Raw genomic sequence first — 15,294 nt, 5'->3', positions numbered from 1 at the left:
GTCCAATATTATTACTCAGTAGTAAAATATGTTTAAAATATTACCCTGTGAATACTGGTTACAGTTATTAAGACAGCTATATGAAATCCCACCAGGTACTTCTCAATGAGGAAAGTGACAGCACTGGGTTTAAAGAGAAGGGAAAATGTCCACCTTTGTAAACAGAGATCACGTCAAATGCTACTCACCTCAGCCATGTTGATAGACCCCACAGCCAGAGTCTTGTAGCCTAAAATGGTTCGGTTCTTGTATCGCTTCCGCCGCTGCAGCATGATCTGAAGCTTGTTGCCTTCTCTCTTCAAGAAGTGAGGGTACTGCGGTTGGAAACACAATGGAAAAGTTTATTATGTCTCTTGACATTATCTCCCAAGCTCCCTGCTTCACAAGTAAACTCCATTCCTAGGGATTAACCCCAGGGCTTTTAGAAGTGCCTACAGCTAACTTGCACTCAGAGGACAATCCTTCATTATCCCAAGGAAGTCTTCATCTCTGCCCAAACAGCTCAGCTCTGGGCTTTCGTTTCCCCAGCCAAGCACACTGAAAACACAATCCAGGGGGCACAGAGGAGCTGTTGAGTTTGGGAAAGGCTGAGCCCAAGCCCAGTTCCAGAGAGATGAGCAGCCTCCAGGAGACACTTCCCCCAACAGCTAAATGGAGGTTGTCCAGAACTGGAGCCCCAGAGGTGCTGCCCGGGGCACGGGCTGCCCCTGTGCAAATAGCGGGCAGCATGCAGTAGCAGGGGCGGTGGCAGACCCCTGCCCTCCTGGCAGGAGACTGCTTTCCCTCCAGCACATGGACACTTCTCAGTGTTTGACCCTCTACTGCACACGTTCAAGAACCTATTGTGCTCTGAATGGCAAGTGAACAGAGGCACAGCTATGAACAGGCCAAGGATTTGCTGATGCCTATCTTGCTAAAGCACAGACACCTACATGGTCGCACAATGATTCTCTCCAGGATGACGCTGTCTCCTTCAGGCACACTACTCTTGCAACTGTCAATGTTTTCCAGCATAAATGTACTCAAACTTCTATTGCTCCAGGTGGTTGTATTTTATGTAGTTAAGTCAAGAAAAAAACCTGTCCTACTGCCAGGATATGTTGCAAAGACATAAATCCTTCCAAGACATGTTCCATACAAGAAAATACATTTGTTTATACGTCACCCAAAAAAATCCCCAAGAACAGAGAGGCTGTGAAATCAACCAGAGACTTAAGGAAAGAGTGGGGCTAACCATGCTATCTCAGCTTGGCCTGCTCATCCGCACAGAGTATTAGTGCAGTCAGGCCCTGCTTTCTGCCAGGATGCCCACCAAAGCACTGACAATCCCCAGGGCCCAGCTAACCGGCTGTGGGACAAAGCAGCCGTGCAATGGAAGAGCAATCTTCAAGAAAAGATACAGCAGCCACCTGACCAGGTAGCTGAGTCTCATCTTGAGAAGAGAGGTGACTGGGACACATGCTCCAAATATACAAAGTACATAGCACTAAGTAACCTGTAGACAGGAGAACCTAATTGCAGGGATCTCAAATAGGACATTCCCAAGTGAAGGATGCTTCTCTCACAGGCAAGACATACATCTGTGGTTTGTATTTTTTTCCTTGGGACATCGTGAAAATAACTTCCCGCCTATCAAAACGTTTGATAAATACAAATGCTGAGTGCCACCAGAAACCCTGAGATATTAATTTGCAGTCCAGAACAAGCCTGACTGCTACACAGAGAGCTGGGAGCAGTGGCCACACAAACAAGCAGAATACTAATTGACTGATTGCTCTGCAAGGGTGAGATCTACTGTGCATTGCACAAGGAAGCAGCCCTGCAGAAGAGAGGAATAGCAGTCCACGTAATTAAAAGACAACCTCAAAACACATCTGCATCCAGACACAAATGGAGCCTGTGACTTTACAGATGCGCAACATCCCTAAGGAAGGATGTAAAAAAGTTATTGGGGGGAAGGGGCAAGAGGGGCTCAAAAAGCCAGAAGCACCTTTTGCATTCAAATCTACTATCTCCCTGCTTCTGGAGCACTTCCACGTGCTAGAAGAGCAGCAGGGGAGAGGGAGTCCTTGCTCTCAGCTCAAGGCACTTGGGCCACACCAAGGCTGCTGAAGTGCGAGCCTGCAACTAAAGTCAAAAGTCACACTTGGTCCCAGGCCAGCTTGATTTCTATGTGTACAAGTTTTCAGGGATTAAACTGGATGGCTCAAGTCCATACATGTGCAAGTTTCTGTTTTTCAAAGGTGTGCTGCCTGGCCACCTCTGATGAGCATTCACAGAGACAATAGAAGAAAGGTACAGAGAGACTCAGGCCAACCAGCTCATCAGTTAAAAGCAAGGGCCTCTAGAAGCAAAGCTGAGCCATTTTCATAGCACAGACAAGCTATTTTTAACACCAGCCGTGGCTTATCAAGTCTACTGAACAGTTTTGACTAAAACTTTCCAAAAATTGTCAGTCCACGACAGAAACTGGAGAGGAAAACAGTTTGGCTCAAAACATTTGAAGACAAGACTTTTAGAGGAAGCACCAAGCACTCCAAGGCACCTCCAAGGGGTGAAAAGAGGGGGCCATCACACACACCATAACAGCAAGAGTCAGGGCAAGACATTCTTTCTGAGGCCCCAGTGATGTAATTCCTTCCATCTGGAAAGGTTCAATTAAGTGTTCCAGAGAGCTGCGACGTTGTGCTTGGAATATCTGGGGAATTCCACTTGATCCTGTGAAACCCACAGAGGGTCAGGAGAAGCAGCCGTTTCAGCAGTAAGAGTGATGGTAGCTCACCTGCCAGAAAGGCTACTGCTGGTCTAGCCCTAGCTAGCAAGGCGAAACAGGATCGGACACACCAATAACTCCAGTCTTACCCCAGCTGTGTAGTAGAGCAACAGGAAACTCCTCCCTTCTGTTTGAGCGGAGGCCTGCCAGACACAATGGGCTGCTCGCTATAATGCCAGCCTGCACCATCACCTTTCTAGCTTAGCTCTGACAAGGAAATGCTCTGTGCAATGGACAAGAATTTCACCCAGGAGAAGCAGCTGAGAAGGCAGTGACTGTGAAGATATGAGGGGCTGCAAATCCAGACAGCTAGCACAAAGCGAGGCATAGTTTGAAGGGTTGACAGTGCGATATAGAGATACTAGCTGCTGCAAGACACCGAGACCTTCTTGTGCTGCGACATCCACATGCTTTTACTTTGTGGCCCATCACCACTCTCAAATATATCCCAGACACTAAATTCAGACTGTATCTAGCTTAAGCTGCATTTGTTAGCTAGGAGTAGCTTCCAGCCATCATCCAATTAAGAAACAATAAAAGCTGTCATAAAAATCCTGCTGTGCCATTTCAGGAAGGCTTCCCAGGGCTTACTGCATCCAAGATCACCAATCCTTCCTGCAGTCAGAGACCAGCAGCACATCTCTGCATTAAGCTTGCTCACCTCTTCTGAAGGCTCAGCGTCACAGGCACTGCTCTCCCCTATTCTGGCTCAATTCCCAGCCCCTTCAGGGGAAATCAAGTTAAAGGCAATGCTCTGTGTCCTGCTGCAGCATTGCTCCGAGTCCCAGGAAAAAAAAATAAATTCCCATTTAATTCCAAAAAGACCTGCAGAAATACTTGCTCCTTGCTGACAGAGGACTGACAGAGGGAGACATGGCTCATCTTACAGCTCTGCTCACAACCACAGGAAAGCTGCAGCCCCAGGACCCATGAATACGTATTCCTGGCACATATTCCTGGCACGTGGCTTTGTTATTCCTGTTCACAAAGGAGGGGATGCAATGCTGCAGTTAACCCAGTCTGTGGGCTGCATCAGGACAGAACCAGAAGCATCAGCCATCTGTCTATCTGCCTGGGCAGCTGCAGGGTTATCATTCCTCTGCAATGAAATGTTATCTGCTTTGAGTCTGCACAGGTCTCAGAGTAACAACCAGTCTGTCTCACATCATCACCTGAGCCCTTCTCCTTACCAGATCAAACTCTTGACTTCAAGATCTAGCCAACAGTCCCAAAACACAGATAATCCAGATATTAATGCTTCTGAGTTTCTGTCTGGCTCTGCTCTATGCATGCAGGATCCTCCCTCTTACTTGCAGCAAGCCAGCCTCTATTTACCTTATTTCCCTGCTCAGGAGGTAGCACCAGGGCAGCATGCTTTGAGGAAAAGAGAAACCAGTAAAATACAGTTGCTCCAATTCCCAGCTATTCCTATGACTCTAGAGCCAGGAGTAGCTGTCTGCATACTGCTCCTGCTACCCCAAATGGTGCCTCCCTTGGCAACTCCAGATCAGAGGTTCACCTGTCCCATTCCTACTACTGCCTTCCATCAGCCTGATACTCCATGCCACCGCACATGGCTGCCACCCTCTAGTGCCCATTCATAAGGAAGACAACAAAAGGCAAAAAAGAGCCATCCTGCTCTGCTCCAGTTCCTGCCACAGCCATAACACGAAGAGGACAGACTGTGAAGTCCTCATGTTCCTGGGCTCCAAACACAGGATGCACAACAAGGTCCCCTAACACTGCAAACCAGCACCCTGCTCCAGGCCCTCAATGCTGAGAAGCAATTCAGACAAATTTGTGTTGTTGCACTGAGGACGTGCAAATTGCAGCTAGTGTCTAACTTGCCTGTTCCCCTCAGACAAGTCAGGATAAGAGATCTGCCTTTCATGATGCAGGGTTGGTCCCAAGAACAATTCTAAGGGTTTATAGGGCAGCTTTCCTAGTGGGCTTTCACCTCCCCAGATCCTAGAAGCATGTGGGACATTTTTGCTAAAATTCCCCACTAGTGACTGCCCAGACACAAGCCAAAAGAGCTCAGATAGCTCTTCAGAGATGGCTGGGACCGCCTTAAGAACAAACATCTCTGGCAGCACTAGAAGGATCTTCACCTCAGACACACAACGCACCTCTGCTCACTGCAAAGCAGCAAGTCCAGCAAGCACAGATGCCCCAAGGCAACGTCCTACCTTACCTGCAGCGAGAAGGTCAGTGCAAGCTCCGTCTCCACATGTCCACTCGGGGGCAATACAATCTCGTGAGACCGCAGGATGCGCTTGGAGCCCTGTACAGAAACAAAGTCAATCGCATGAATTCCCCAGAATCCAGCCCTTACATCCAACCCCAGTCCTATTTACTGAAAACCAGGAAACATTGTCAGGGACTACCACAGAGAAAGTGAACAGATGGGTCTGACCTTGCATTTCTGTGAAATATTAATGAGATGAAAGGGAGATACTTGACTAATAAAGATTTGGGCATATTTACTGTCCCTAACTGCAACAAAGCAGCTTTTGTTCTACCAAACCCCAGCATTCAAAAGCTATGAGTCAACCCCCATCCCTCAAGTTCAAGTCTCATATTTTTACTTCAGCCAATAGGTACAAGGCTCATCATCTCCTGGGTTCGAAGGCTGCAGCGTCATGCTTAAATCTCCAGCGTTAGCCATGATGTACTGGTCTTTTCTTTTTGTGCACACACCCCTCCCTGGGGAAAGTGGAGATTTTAACCTGTTTAAACAACTGTCAGTAGTTGGGGTTATAAAAGAAAAAAATCCACTAAGCATCACAGTGGAGTCTGGAGACCTGGTAGTATGACAGGACAACTCCAAATCAACACTGCATTTGGGCTGCTGTACACTAACCAAGTTACTGGGCTATTTACTGTGTGAACATTTCATCTCAGGGAATGTTTCAGGGAAAACTAGCAGGAAAGCACAACAGACTGCTGCCTAGCAAATCCTTCTGCACTGTTCAAACACAGTGGCAAGTTTCAGAGGACCCTGGCGCAATGTTCTGCTGAGGCTGCAGATCTGGCTTTGTCCAGACGGGCTGGTCTCCCAGAGCACAGAACTACAGCTCTCAAAAAAGCAGCATGTGGGAAATCAGAGACAGACTCGGGGGGTAAACACCTCCCAGGTACATCCAAAGGAAAATCTGGTCTGCCCATATCAGCCTCAAGCAGCATCCCAAGATGAGAGGGAAGCAGAGACTCGTTTACATCCCTTCCTCCCCAAACATGTCGCTCAGGCAGCCAGAGCGAATGCTGTGATTTGCAGCGGTGCCTCAGCTCCTGCACAACACAGCGCAAAGCTGCTCTGTGGAAAAGCCGAGGTGCCTAAGCTCTGGTGGATCAGAAGACAGACAGCTGAGCAGGGTGAGAAACGGATGGGCTCCCCTCAGGAAAAGCAGCACGCATGCAAGTAAAGCACAGCTAGCCTCGCCGCTGGCAACAGCGGCATCTGTTCTGTTGGTGCTCCTAATAGCAGCAATCTTGCTTTACTTGTTATGCAACTCGTAATCTAATGAAAGACCAAATATAGCTGCTTTTAAAAGACTGCAGCAGATAAATAAAGCAACAGCTTGGGAAATACAGTTGACAACTCTTTGAACATCACTGCTCAGGAGGCTGCAAGGAGACATGGGAAATGCAGGTACGATGCTCTCATTAGGTCTGAATTCAGTCATCCCCTCTGGAAGGACTCCAGTGCCTGACACCTCTCTCTTGCAATTCCCCATACAAAGGCAGTGAGTCATTTGACAGAGATCATATACTTGATGATCCAGTATCACCAGCCTCAAACAACAGCCATGTCAGAAACCTGGGTGCTGGCAAATTAAGTGTCCCTGAAAGAGTTTGTCAGCATCATCATCATAACCTGCAAGCTATAAAGGGAGTTTTAATAACAGGGCTGCACATCTGCCTGTGTCTGAGACAGTTGCAGTGCTACTGACCCACTGTTAAACAGTACATCACAAAGAAATACGGGTGCTGATCCAGCACAAGGGACACCCAAGGTAAGGCACCCTCTGGGACAGCGGTCATTCCAGCCACTGTCACTTCTAGGTCAACTGGAAGGACACATCAAGGGCAAAAGAAAGATGGCCTGGGGATGCAAGCTTCACCCTGGGACTTGGCACATGAGCACCCCAAACTTTCCCAGCAATACAGGGCACGTCCTTCTGCCTTCCAGTTCTTCAGGGTTCTGCCCTGGTGTGGATAGGACTGCAGAACTGCTCAGGTTCCAGCATCTTGCGCTACGTGCTGTAGCAAAACAAATCACAACATGTACCCAAATAGACAAGAAAGTCCCACGTGTTAAAACTCCATTTGGATTTGCAGGTCTGGGCCAGCATTTCCAACCTTTCACCCATAAAAAGCATAAGCAGTCAGCAGCAACCTGGACAGGAAAAGAAGGTTTTATTCTAGTAAAACCTACTGAATTCTCCAGCCCAAGTCTGACACACTCTGGGCGTAGATCATTCACTGACAAGCCTTAGGCCCTTACAGTGATGCATCTACCACCTAGCAGTACAAACATATGGAAAGCTTTCAGCCTTGATAAGTAACATCTGACAGCCTGGGAACCCACAGCTGTGCTTCTCCTCAGGTTCCCATGAATCCAGGTGCGTGGAACGATTCCCTGCCTTTCTGCTCCCTGCTGTGGATGCATGAACCCCTTCCAACACAGAGGGACACATTTTTACCCCAACTCAACTACTCAGGGATATGAGAGACACTGGTTAAATCCTAAGCTGCATGTTATTGTACCATAGAGCCTTCATGATTTCAGTTTCCATGCTCGATTTTGTGTGTTTTGACACAACCAGCTCTCTGCAGGGGTTTACCTGACTCTATATTTGAAAAGCTGCTGCTTTTCAGCATGGTTAATGGTATTTTTCTACTTACAGGTCTGCTAGACTTTTACTCATTAAGTACTTCGGTATTTGCAGTGGTGGGACCACATGACCTGAACTGATGCTGTGACGCACTGTGGAACCGAGTCCCCTTCCTTCCTAGCCTGCCTCCAGGCAGTGTGACCTACATGTAGGCACCTAATTAAATGGCACAAACATATGCTGTAAAGCAGGTTATTTACTTAGGATGACAGCTGTATTTTATGGAAACAAATTAAAATGTACAGGCACCCTACAAATCCACTGACAAGCACCTGGCTACAAAATGACTTGGACTCCTGATAGCAGAGCTGTCCGTCAGCAGAGGAAGGCCTAGACCCCAGCCCCCCCAAACCAGGACCAAGTTACCAAGATGTTCAGCCCTAAAGTGAGCTGAAGCATGTTAAGTAGAGAACCAGGCTTGGATTTAGTGACAGCTCAGGAAGAAGAGGTGACAGCATATGATATGTAAAGAGCATTTTTACATACAGATAAGCTCATGCTGAGCCCTCAGTGAACAATACGCTTTGCTTAGAACAGTGAAATGCAATAAGAACATGGGGGAAAGATCATAAGAGACTCTCCACGTTTCCAGAATGCCCTGATGTACTTGGGAAGAAGCCCGTGGTTACAATGGACCCTCACATGGAGGTGAAGCTCAGTTTAGGCATCTGCTAGTATCCCAAGCAACACATTCATTTCTTAGAACTGAGCAGCAATTACCTGCATTTTGACAGCAATGACCCCAGAAATAAGCTCCTTATCCAATTCCTTTAAGACTACCAGTTTCTTTAATGTCAAGCTGCACAACCTGCAAACAGGAACAGAGGAGAAACAGTTATGATTATGCCTGAAAAAGGAGCAGCTCTGAACAGTTTTTACACACAGCAGTATCCCAGTTTGAGGGAGAACAGTCTCCAGACACAAGCCACACACCGATACAAACATAATGACAGCAGAAATATGTGAGGTGTCCTGGCTTTTCAGACTGAAAACACAAGGAGGTGGACAGGAGGTCCGTCTGTCCGTTTGATACAGACCCGTGGCCACATGAGAGTGCCTCACAGCATGGAATTCCACTGACCACAGCCTGGCAAGTCTTGCTTTGAGTCAGACCAAAAGCTTTAGGGTCAGAGGAATTAAATTCCAGCAATATAAAAGCACCGGGTCAGGCTAATTTTAAACTCATCTACAGGGCTTTCCTAAATTGTTGGCTTTTTCAGTTTCAGACTGCAGGCTCCCAAAGATCTCACTCCCACCTCCTCTTGTCAACCCACGCATTCTCCTCCTCACCCCCAAACAAAAGTGCTAGCAAGTGGCTCAGGCGCCTCTAAAGGGAAAGGAGGGGAAAAAAAAAAGAAAGAAGGAGAGGACCCAAAGCGGTGCACTCTGGCCCTGGCATTCACATGCCACACATATGCAAGTAAATCACATTCTTTACCCAGGCAATGCTACATTGTTCTGTTTAAAGCTGTTTGCACTTCTGTCTTCCAGCACAGGGAGCTTGGGAGGGGATAAAGTTTGGACAAGGTGCAGCTGAGTTAAAGCTCTGAGGTAATGGGACCACAATATTGGCACTGTCACAACTTCATAGAAGTTACCACCAGCTGGTGTAATTAAGAGGGCATTCTTAGAAAACAAACTGCAGGGAGGGATAAGCCTGAAGCAAAGACAGCTCAGCTTGAGGAAAGCAGAGGCCAGATAAAGCTGCTGGGCAGGCTCTAGTGACTAGACATCATCCGTCACGCTGGCCAGGAGTTGGCACTGCCTTTGTCTCAGGTCCCTATGCCACAGCATGGGCATCTTTGGCCTCTGCCACGGGATGTTAGCAAGCCTCAGTACGGCTCCTCTGAAACCCACTCAGAGCTCTCTCTCCCAGATGAAGTGTAACATCAGGGCTGTTCACAAAGGGGCCAAGTCCAGCAGTAGATGGGAAGAGAAGAGGAGTTGACACTGGGTTTTGGTGCATGCCCAGGCAGCAGTAACACAACTGCCATTGACTGAAGCCTGACCTAGAGGACTCCACACTGGTGCCAGGAAGCTGACAAGTCACCACTGCAAGGGTGACTTGCACCTCCACCACCTTCTTCACCACGGTGGGAAGCTGAAACATTGTTTTGCTGCAAAGCCCAAAGGTAGACACAATCAGCCTGGGTGCAAAACTGCTGGAAAGACACAACTAAAGGCTCTTCCCAGCAGGAGCGGTGGTGGACACTGAAGCAGCTGCTGCCTGCCTCATCCAGAAACGCCTGTGGCTCTGCCTGAACTCTGCCCTCTCACACAGGGCTAGGAACAGGGAAGAGCAGGTCACAGAATCACTAAGGTTGGAAAAGACCTGTAAGATCACCAAGTCCAACCATCAACCCAACACCACCATGCCCACTATGGTCTTCCCTCAAGCACCTCTCCAAACCTTCCCTTGTCAGCCTCTTCTCCACCCCAGCCCCATGCCATCTGCTCTCCCTGCTCATTTGCAAGGCACTAGTTCCTACTATCAGCCCTCCAAAAACAAGGTAAAGAGAACTACAAGCTGTCTCCTTTGCAGAGCTTTGCATCAGAAGACAGCACTGCCAGAGATGCTATAGAAATTACAAGGAAGGTGGAAAAGCTGGGTCTGCCTGGGCCTCCGTTGTTCCCCTCTGTCACACCACCAGCAGCTCCGTGCAGTGTCATCGAGACAAACAGTGCTGGAGAGCGCGCGCCTGGACAGTAGAAGCAGGCAGAACAGCTGGAGCTGCTGCTGGCCTGTCGGAGGGGAAACCCAGCACGCTTTCACCCATGGGCAGAGCCTCTCCCTGAGCAAAGCAGGCACCTGCGGAAGCAGGAGAGCAAGGCCAGCACATTCAACTGCAAATGTAAGTGTCCCTGTGCACTGGAAGTCAGGTGAGGCTGCATCCCTCAACCCAGAGCGCAGGAGAGGCAGCTGGTTTTCCCTCCATGTCCTGAACAAAACGGCAAGCATAGATGCACGTGGCCACTGCCATGAAGTAGCCGGGCCAAGATCTGGAGGAAGGAGGCTGTGATGCCATTTGTTTTCTTTGTAACGCTGTAGCTGGAGGACAATTGTGCTTGGCTTGCCAAAACCCACAGAGCTTGGGCCGGTCAGGTGCTGAGAGCAGAGGTAGGACAACACACTGGCATTGTCTTGGCTGACAGGCAAGGAACAAAGGCCTTTTCTCTCCAGCCCAAGCTCGAGGATGAAAAAGGTACGGGAAGAAACAATAGTGTTCTCAGCGCACACAGCAGAGCACAAGGAGGGTGTTCTGTTCTCCGCCGGGCATTCCTTCAATTCATCATTTATGAGCTTTGATCAAGCCCTGTGGAGCACTTGCTGCTTGGAAAAAAAATAAAAAAAAATTAAAAGCCTCCTTTACAGTGATCAGAAAAACAAAAGCAGTTAAAGACATGGGACGCATCTGCTTTCTTTATCACCCATTGCTGGGCTGCTGGTACTAAAAGGCGCTTCACACAAACAACAATGAAATGTTTATATTCTCCATCGGGGGGGGGGGAATAAAATCAGAGTTTAAATCCCACCAAATCACTCTTACCCTCAAGACACTTATTGTTCTGGGTCTTCCATCGAAGTTTGCAGCTTACAAATCAAAGCAACCTTCGGAACACATGGCAGAAAGGGGGCCGTACCTTACATAATCACGAAAAGGCGTATTCCAGCATGTCACTGCATCCAGAGCCAGTGTGGTGCCCCGGCCGCCAGCACAGGGATCCTGAACCACTCACACCCACAGGTATGGCAAGGATTTGTCTGCCGTAACTGCCTCCGATAACAGCGGCACCTCCTTCCATACACTTATCTTTTGCCTAGATTTTGCTGTACTTCCGTTAAATCTCAGGGATCAGGAAGGGGACCAGTCTCACAAAACATTTCTATCAATGAGCCTGTTAATTTGGAAGTTTCACATACATACATACATATTTGATCTCTGTGAACACAGAGAAAATAACCTGGAGCACAGACACATGAGGGGAACTGAGGAAGCCTCAAGTCTGGAGCTAAAAGAGCCTAAAGGATTTTGAGCAGTCTATATTTTGAGGCCTGGGACTGCAATACAGGAGATGCAGGCAAATGCTTTCTTTGCATATTTGTTTCAGCATTGACCTACGGTTGCATGTGGGGAGTTAAGTTTGCGAAAGCACTAAGTTAGCCGAAGCAGTGTTACATAAGGGCAATGGGAATCTGAGAGCCAAGATTTCCAGCCTTTTTTGAAGGTTCATAGTAGATCTCCCTGCTAGGAGCACAGCTGGGTCCCACGCAGCAGCAGGCAGTGCCTGCTGAGGAGCTTGCATCCCCTGCGGTCACACATGTCCCCACCATAGCGAGGTGAGGTACTTGCCTGACCCTGTTCTCAGGTTAACAAATCATGAGCCAGCTTAATGCGTTCCACAAGAATAAAACTCTTCATCTTTTTACATCACTGCTGCAAGAATGCAGTTTTAAAGAGGAAACCTGGACCTGACCCAACGGTTTCAGCTCGACCTGCTAATGCCAGTTGTGCTGAATAGCTTCATCACGAGCTCTTTGCTTAGGAAGGCACTTATCTGCAAAGAACGTAACATTTTGGTAACCAAGATCCAGCAAACATGCTCAGAACAACCAAATAAAGTGTCACATTCTTTACTCACTGGATGTTTTGCTTTTGCATCCCTCTGAGTAGAAAGATTAGGAAAATAAACCCCCTCCAAGAAAGAGTCTGCCTCACTGAATTAAATGTCTGTGTCTCCACAGGGAGCACAGTAATTGCACTGAGACCTCACCTCGCTCACACAGAGACAGTCGAATCAACAGGAAGAAAAAATTAAAAATTAAAGACCTGTATTTTAATTAAGTCACATAGAAGTCGAGAATAATAACAGATGCATCCACAGCTATAGGGGACTTCAAGTGCAAGATGGAAGCTGGGGCAGGAAGACTGTAGCTCACTACACAGATATCCTTCGTCCAGGTTAAAAGCTGTGAAGACATTGTTCCTAGAGAAAACATTTCATGCCAGGAGCACTCTCGTACAAGGACTGTAAACCTCAATCAGGTGATGGCTATAAGGAAGGAATTGGTCTCCGTTTGGTCACTGAACAGTTTCACCTTACCCAAGTTATTTCAGCAGCAAGTAGCCTCCTACCCCGATGCTTTCAACCTCAACTTTTGAGTGTTTTGCTCTGAGCTGACATTTTACACCCAAGTCAGTCCCAAAATAAATCGTGAGCCACTTGAAGGAGACGTGGAGGGAGACACCCGCCTACACACCCGCTTGCCCAGACAGAGTCATTCTGCACATAACTACAGGGGCATCTGTGCAGGAGAGGCCCGAGTGAGAAGCTCTGCACAGCATTTTTCTGAGACAGCTGCTTAAGCAAGGTATGAACGCTTGCAGCGCACGAACAACCAACTGCACAAGCAGTTTTACACCTGTTTCGCCCATGCCCAGAAAGAAAAGTACAACAACACATGGATGTACTCATCGCTGCATTTACATGCTAAAGGCAGAGCTCTGTACTGGCCTAGGAGAATTAGCCCAAGGAGAAAGCAGGGGAAAGCAGGGGATAAGAGCTGTCCTCTAATGTCACTGAAGGATCAGAGTGGGGCCTCAGGGCAAGGGTATCAATGTTAGAAGCTGCAGGAAGAATACTTCTCCACTTTCCAGAGCTTACGAGCCAATTCCCTCAAAATTATCTAATCTTGGTCCCATCTCAGGTAAGCTCCAAAGCAGGAAGAAATTAAATGAGACAGAGGTCAAGCACCCCAGTTTCTGTCATGCCAGAAACATAACCTGAGTAACTTGCAAAAAAGCATAATAGTCCTCCATTAGTCTCTGCATACTTCTCCTTCATTCACTCTTGCCACCAAGCTAAACGGCAACCTTCAGCCAGCTGTTCTGGCTACAGATCCATTCAAGTAAGCTTTAAGAAGCCAGGAAACAATTGCAGAGCAAGTATTTTCATTGTTCTTGTTCTCAAGGATCTTGAAATCCTCTTCCCAACATTAGTACAGAGAATTAAGCTCTTAAGATTCTAGAGACTAAGATCCACAGAAGTGCTGTAGCAAGCAGGTCTTGTTCAGACAGGTAAGAGGATGGCATCTTATTTTCCACAACAGGCTCTACCCAGGACCTCACAAGGACACGCATACACAGCCAGGCACTATCCTTTTATAGCTGAAATACTGTCCTGCTCACTCCAAGTATATTACAAATACACCTGCTCCAAACTGAGCATGCAAAAGTGGTGGAGGTGTCAAAATTTTGCAGACCTGCATCGTTTTGAAAAGATCCTAGCATGCTGCAAGGGCACATTTGCTATTTGAGGAGCAGCATGCAGTATATATGACCAAGGATTAAAGCGCATCTGAGCTTAGATACTCCAATCCAACATATCAGTTGGAAAATGCTGAGGAATGTCCTCCTTCAGTGGGACAAGACATTGCTGGCTGGCTCCAGGGGATTCACCCAAAGCAGAAAGGAATCAAGATCCCTGCAAGCCAAATAACTCTGGCTCACAAAACAGAGTTTACATATTCTATTGGCACTTCTCATTTCTTAGCGCTTCAATAGTCTGGGGAAAGGAAAGGGCACTACTGAGGCACAGCGATGCTGGTGAAACCCACAGGGGTTAAAGCTAAATCTCCACAGCTCCACATACTCTTCAGGTAGCCAAGCAAAACTACTTGTGCCAGCTGGCAGCTGTGCCACGCCACGTTCTGACTACCTGGCAGAGAGCTGATGTATTCCAAGACACACCAGCAGGAAATCAGCCTGTCTGTCACAAACTGCTCACCTCCAGGTATGTGCTCTGAACTGTGCTACCGCGAAACAGCAGCTTCCTCTCCCTTTAAGAGGTCATTTCAGGGAGAGGTGAAGCAGCTCTCTTCGCACATCTGTTGACCTCAGTCGGGATCTCAGTTCTTGCACACGCTGCTATACATGTGGCTTCTCATTCTTCATTTTAATGGTTTCAAATCCCTTTACAGGGTGACTAAGGGTGGGGGGGAACAACCCAAAAAACCAAAACGCGAAGCAGGTCTGTTAGATCTGTTTCTCAGACAGGCAATGGAATGCAAGAGAGTTAGACAAAGTCACCTATGTTTTCACACCATGCTGCCTACAAAGCCAAGCACAGGCATAAGACTAGTTAAATACACCTCTCCTGGCTTGCCCCTTTCAACCCAGCATCCAGAACACCAGGACTGCCCAGCATCCTGACACCAAAGTGAGCATCAACAAAAGAGCCTATGGTACTGGTGGATTTAAAGTTTTGAGGCAATAAGATGTTTTACTAGCTTTAAAGACTAAAATCAGCAAAAAATGAAAAGCTGATTCATGGTTAAGGCTCCTTTGACAGACCATCAGGATTACATCTTCTATTTTACAGATGACACAAACACATCTGGTATTTGTTGTATTAATTTAGTAGTAGCTGGAGTAACCAGAGGCACCACCACCAAGGAATGAGCAGCAAGATGGAGACAGACCAGGCATAGCCACATCCATCTGACCAAAGGCCAGTGGTAGCTGTGGGTCTAACAAGCTTGCACAAGATACCCATGCACTGTAGAACAGCCTCTCGCCCAGAAAGCCTCGCAGCACTGAAATGCCGGTCTCCCATTTGAGCACC

The 15,294-nt window shown here is 47.7% G+C and overlaps 1 protein-coding gene across 1 annotated transcript in view; it reads right to left on the bottom strand.

The window, feature by feature from the left end:
* The window catches only part of PACS2 (phosphofurin acidic cluster sorting protein 2), a 78,700-nt gene that overhangs the window by 41,493 nt on the left and 21,913 nt on the right, over positions 1-15,294 (bottom strand). Inside the window, exons 2-4 of the mRNA XM_059821642.1 lie at positions 8,392-8,479; positions 4,968-5,057; positions 189-314 (exon numbers count right to left, since the gene is read on the bottom strand). Of these exons, the coding sequence (XP_059677625.1) occupies positions 189-314; positions 4,968-5,057; positions 8,392-8,479 (304 nt within the window). The remainder of the gene's footprint in view (positions 1-188; positions 315-4,967; positions 5,058-8,391; positions 8,480-15,294) is intronic.

Source organism: Gavia stellata, chromosome 10, assembly GCF_030936135.1.
Source record: "Gavia stellata isolate bGavSte3 chromosome 10, bGavSte3.hap2, whole genome shotgun sequence".
Classification (NCBI taxonomy): domain Eukaryota; kingdom Metazoa; phylum Chordata; class Aves; order Gaviiformes; family Gaviidae; genus Gavia; species Gavia stellata.
The sequence above is the reverse complement of the archived record's forward strand: the minus strand, read 5'-3'. Positions and strand labels throughout refer to the sequence as shown.